We start from the raw sequence: 6,000 nt of genomic DNA, 5'->3' as shown, positions 1-6,000 counted from the left end.
GCTGAAATGAATGGGACCCGGCCGACTGCGCAAATATTAGGACTGAAAGCTCTTTCAGATCTATTTCGCCACCCACCTTCTTCCATCCACCTCGGATTAGAAAAATAAAGTACCAGGAAGAAGCCTCTGGAGTAGAAAATGACAAATGGGACTTAACCCCAGGTCTACACTGCGCTGCGGCGGGGCGCAAAGACGCAAACTCCCGGAATGGCCAGCCTCCGGGGTTCTATTGGGTTAAACGAAAATTGATCTGATTTGCCTTTTAACACCCGAAGGGGAGAAGCCGAGATCGGGGAAGGGAGGCAGGATTTGTGTTTGTGCGTGCGCGCGTGTGTGTCCGGGGAGGGGGAGGAGGCGCCAAGGTGCAGCCTGCGCGCAGCTCTGCGCCTCGGCGGGCTGCGTGCGTGTGTCCCTGTCCGCGCTGCTGAAACGGGCTCTTCGAGGGTTCGGCGTCACATGACTCCGCCTGCCCCTCGCCAGCGCGCAGCTCGCCAGTCCCTCAGTTTGCCCGGCGCCGGGGGAGGGTCGGGTGGTATCTCCAGGGCCAGGGGGCTCTGCGGAGCGGAGAAGACGTTCTGGCGGGGAATGGTACATCTGGATTCCAGAAGCCGCGGCTCGGTGCCAGATCCCGGAGTGTAGAGATTTGCGGGGGGAGGGGAGCGTGAGAAGGAGCGAGCCAGCGAGCGCCAGAGAGAGGCAGCGGGCAGCGCGCAGCGCGCACGGACGGGGGCTGCCGGGTGCCGCGCGGAGAAGATGTAAGCGCGTGGAGTCTAACTGGCCTCCGAGCACCATGCAGAAGGGGATCCGGCTGAACGATGGCCACGTCGCGTCCCTGGGACTGCTGGCACGCAAGGACGGCACGCGCAAAGGCTACCTAAGCAAGCGGAGTTCGGACAACACAAAATGGCAAACCAAGTGGTTCGCGCTGCTGCAGAACCTGCTCTTCTACTTCGAGAGCGACTCGAGCTCGCGGCCATCGGGGCTCTACCTGCTGGAGGGCTGCGTCTGCGACCGGGCGCCCTCCCCCAAGCCTACGCTATCAGCCAAGGAGCCACTGGAGAAACAGGTGAGGCCACCGCCGCGTCTGACCTCCTAGCGCCCGGGCCGCGGCCCTCGGGGCTCGGGGCCTTCAGCCCGCCCTAACTTTAGTCCCTCTACTCTCGGCACCTTCCGCTCCACCGGCGAGAGGGGTGGCTTGGCCCAAACCGGCGGTGATCCCGCAGTGGCCAGAGGGTGCAGGGACTGCGGGCAGGGAGCGGGAGTGGGCTGCGGCTGCCCTTCACCCCGCGAGCTCGGTGGGAGGCGGGCGCAGAGTGGCTAAGACGCGGAGATGCGGAGGGAGATGAGGTGCGGCGAGGCATGGGGTCCGGCGGACCAGACAGAAACAATGCAGGTAGACCCGCCTGGAGTCAAAAATGGTGCTGCCCACCTGCACTCCCACCGCTCAGTCGGGGAGAGCCCTGAACCTGGGAGGCGTAATTCCCCGCGCTCAGGCACGGAAAGGGCGAGATGGAGGCGTCCGAGCGCCCGCGAGGCCCCCTACCTCACCGCGGCTGGAAGCGAAGAGGAGCCTGCGCTAGCTCTGCCAAGTTGGGGGGCTGCGGGGCTGCAGGGGTCCGTGCGGTGCCATCGACTGGTAGTGAACTCCCAACCGGCCACAGGCCCCAGCAACAAAGCGAGGGCTGCCAGGGACCCTTCTGACGCGCCGGGGCTGCGGCCAGAGCTGCTGCGGAGGCCGCGGGACAAGTGGGCGCTTCTCTCTTCCCCCGCCCCCTGCGCCTCCGCCGCCGCAGTCGCCGCTCTAGCGCTGCCCTAGCGTTTCCGGAGCCTCGAGGCTAAAGGGCCAGGCCTGGATCTGCCAGGAGCCTGGGCGAGGCGGGGGTGCGCCTTTGGCGTAGAGGGAGGGCTAGCACCTGCGGCTGCGAAGTGGGAACACCAGACAGGGAGAGAGCAATTTTTAAGCTTGAGGCACTCTCCAAAGGCTTCTGGTCCGTCCCTTTGCCTCTGGGAAGGTAAAGATAGTGGATGCTAAAATGTCACCTGTGGTGCACACGGGGACCCAGCCAGCTGGTTGTTGCCTCGCTGAGGACATTGAGGCCAAGAGAGAGAAATTTACTTGCCCAGGGACATGCCAGGAGTTGAGGCCCCCTTAAGGTTCTGAGAAGATAACTGAGGTCTCGAAAGCCGTTATTGCATGTAGACTGGTGGTGATTGAATTGGCTGAAATAAAAACATCCTTGAAGTCACCCTCATAATGGTCAAGCGAGAGATCAGAGCTCAGTCCCTGCAGCTCATCCCTTCCTTCCCTGCCCTCAGCTCACAGGGATTGGGAGATGATTTCTGGGGCTGGGAAAGGTGGATCGGGGGTGGGGGGGGACATTTGAGGGTGGGGGTTTAAAGCCACATGGCAGGTAGGGGCTCCCAAATCACAGAGCAGAGCAAAGTGAGAGAGAGAGAGCTCCTTAGGGGCCTGGAAGACTCACCTGGAACAGCCAGACTCAGGCTGGGCCAGAGATGCTCCCTTAACCCTTGATAACCTCCTTCACTAGCCTTCCAGAACATTACCTACACTTGCCCACCAAAGTCCACCTGTACTGCCAGTGGCCTACAGCCCCAGTGGGAGCCCATCTTTGGTTACCTACACCAGAGTGCAGAACTGAGCTCCCAGGCAGGCAGGGAGAGAAGGGTGGAGGAAGCAGAGCTGCTATTGCGCTCATAGGGTTTGCTGTCAGCCCCTTAGACACAAAGCCAGAGACAGGCCTGAGACCGAATCACAGCTGTGCATCTTCCTGTCTGTGTGACCTCAGTTAACACACTAAACTTCTCTGAATCTTTATTTTGTAATCTACAAAATGGAGATAATAACATCTATCTTTCTGGGGTTTTGAGAACACCAATAGTGTATACAGAAGTATGCTCATAAGAATTCCTTTGTGGCACAGCAGGTTAGGGGTTCAGCATTGTCACTGCAGTGGCACAGGTCACTGCTGTGGTGTGGGTTTGATGGCTGGCCTGAGAACTTCCATGTGCTGCAGGCATAGCCAAAAAAACAAACACAGGGAGTTCCTGTCATGGTGCAGTGGAAATGAATCCGACTAGGAACCATGAGGTTGCAGGTTTGACCCCTGGCCTCACTCATTGGGTTCAGGATCCCATGTTGACACAGCCCAGATCTGGTGTCGCTGTGACTGTGGCACAGGCTGGCATCTATAGCTCCGATGCGACCCCTGGCCTGGAGACCTCCATATGCTGTGGGTGCAGCCCTAAAAAGCAAAAAATAAAAACAAAATAAAACACAGAAGTATGCCCATCATCCATTTTAGTTCGATATTATAAGTCTTAGTTGAGTTTGAATTATACGCACCTGGCAGAAAATAAAGGCCTGACACAATGTGTTAATGCTAAAGGGAACCTCAGAGAGCTTGTGCAGCCCGTCCCTCCCATTTTACAGACGGGAAAACTGAAAATCAGGTTGGGACAAGAGCTGCCTACATCACAGAGTAAGTCAGTAGTAAAATTGAACCTAGCTTTCATTCCATGTCTAAGGCGTCCTGAAAATGCGATCGTACCTTGATTCTAAATCATTCAGCTCTTGACTCGGGTATTGAGTCGTGCTCAAAGCGGATTATAGGAGGGACAAGGGTGCAAAATCAGTTGATAGTGTACACGTGTGGCCTGAGCCGTTTCCCCAGAACACCAACAGTCAGAGACCCGTGACCTGTATTACAGACCTGCGCTTTGTTTCACACGCTTATGTAAACGTTCCGTTTGACTCCAGAGTGAGAGTTTGGCTCATATGGAAAAGTCAATCCTGCTGCTTTGGCCTGCATGTGTCTAGAAGAATGTATAGCTTTATTTATTTATTTATTTTGCTTTTTAGGGCCACACTTGCGGCATACAGAAGTTCCCAGGCTAGGGGTTGCAGCGGAGCTACAGCTGCCAGCCTACACCACAGCCACAGCCACATGGGATCTGAACCGCCTCTGTAACCTACACACAGCTCACAGCAATGCCGAATCCTTAACCCACTGAGTGAGGCCAGGGATCAAATCTGCACCCTCATGCATCCTCATCAGGTTTCTTAACCGCGGAGCCACGAAGGGAGCTCCCTTTTTCTTTTTTAAATCTTTGAATAAAATGACTGGCCCCAGTAGGTGCTCCATGTTTCTCCTAGAATTGGGGGCCCCCGTGGCACCCACAGGGCAACAGCACGAGAGACCCAACCCCAGGCCATTTTGTGACTGGACTCGTCTTGCAAACCCCGGGAAGTCTTGACACAACACCAACTGGGCATGGGACAGAGAGCCCATGTTAGGAGGCCTCAAAGTGGTTGTCGGGTTGACTGGCGGAGCTAGCGGAGACTTGGTTTTAGCAGGATGTCAATTTTAGCCAGGTCAAAGCAGGGCACCTTCCACCTGGAAGGACCAGGGATGGTTCCTAAAGGAATAAGAAGTAAGTCTTGGCTGGAACCACCCCAGTGACAGGAATGATGGAGGAAGCACATAGTAGGTGCACAAGAGATACCTACTGAGCTGAACTTATTGGTGTATCCTTGTTATTTCTGCATTTGACGTCCTAAGGACTGACTGTGCACCAGTCTAGGCCCTGTGCTGTATCATAAGCCTGAGCAGCTGGACGTCACACTCCCCGCCCCCCAGGGAAGATTAACACAGATAAAGATGGCACCTCGAGCTGTGAAGAAGCTCTCATTCGAGATATGCAAGGCGCTCCGGAAGCCCAGACCCATCCTAACATGATGTGCTCTCCTCTGGCTGTTTGTGCACTGGTCTGACCGCATCTGCTGCAGCCCCAGTGTCCTGGGGCTCTGGCCTGGGATCCCAAAGCCTCTTGAAGGCAGAGGGCCACAACCACGCTCCCGTGCCCCCTGGCGTTGCACATACCCCATGCACCCTGGCCTGGGCCCTGCTTGCTCAGTCCTGACCTCCTCTCCTCTAACCCTTCAGCACATACACTGAAGGCCCAGGGACCCTGGACTTAGAATTTGGGTTCAGCTTCCCTAGAGAGTGACCTTTAGTGTTCTTGCCCTGCTTTGGCATGGAGTCACCCCAGACTGGCCTTTCGTATTCTCATTGCCAGCCTTCTGAAATAAAGCTTCTGGTTCCAGCTTCTCAGTGGGAGACTTGACCAAACCAACCCCAGCACGGCCCTCACCCCCAAGCAGAGGGGAAAATGTAGACCCCACCCCCCAGGCCCCTCCTGATTCCCCTAGAATAGAAGGGACACCAACAGATCCCTTCAGCCAGAACCTCAGTCCCAATGTGCACAGAGGCTTCAGGTTCTGGGGGGGGGTCCCTGGAGTACCTTTGACCACCCAATGGGTGCCTTTCCCTGGAGACAAGACACAGCCCTTGTCCTGAGCCTCATTCACATGACACGTTTCTGGTTGGCCTGGTGGCTACGTGTTACTAACAGCCCTAAGGGCACGGCTTAGGGTGTCTGGTTTACAGAGGAGGACGCAGTCTTATCAGTACCACCCAGCAAGGCCGTGGCTGACATGTTCCCTGGCTTTCTCTGCAGCTGCACTCTCTTCACCGCAAAACACATCCTCCTGTTGCTGTAGCACATTTAGTCTCTCAGCCAATCAGAAAAACCAACCTGAATGTAGAGGAATAAGTTTAAAGCAACAGAGAGCCCTGGGACCTTGTCCACATACACAGGATACCAGCGACGCAGATTGTTGATGCTTCCACCCGTGGAAGGACCAGCAGGGCTCCCCTAATTCCAGAGCAGGGCCAGCCTGTCAGGCATGAGGCCCCAGGGTTAACTGTGTGAGTTACCCATCTCCCCACCCGGCTCCCCAGGTATTTCTAGCGCTGAAATGAGGTTGAAGAGGCTCAGTCATTTCACCTTAGCTGGGACAAGGGAGTACCAAATTGCTGCCCCTCTGCTTGGAGACAGTGGATCAATGGTCGGGAGCAGACTCTCCATACTTAGGCCTGCACTGAGATCTCACTGCCATTTGTCATGCAGTAAACATCT

General features: G+C 56.2%; 1 protein-coding gene across 1 annotated transcript in view; it reads left to right on the top strand.

The window, feature by feature from the left end:
• Positions 1-593: 593 nt before the first annotated feature.
• The window catches only part of RASGRF1 (Ras protein specific guanine nucleotide releasing factor 1), a 123,085-nt gene continuing 117,678 nt past the window's right edge, over positions 594-6,000 (top strand). The window contains exon 1 of the mRNA XM_047797156.1: positions 594-1,066. Within this exon, the coding sequence (XP_047653112.1) occupies positions 791-1,066 (276 nt within the window). The 5' untranslated portion in view covers positions 594-790. The remainder of the gene's footprint in view (positions 1,067-6,000) is intronic.

Source organism: Phacochoerus africanus, chromosome 9, assembly GCF_016906955.1.
Source record: "Phacochoerus africanus isolate WHEZ1 chromosome 9, ROS_Pafr_v1, whole genome shotgun sequence".
NCBI lineage: Eukaryota > Metazoa > Chordata > Mammalia > Artiodactyla > Suidae > Phacochoerus > Phacochoerus africanus.
This window is presented reverse-complemented; position numbering and strand designations above follow the sequence as displayed.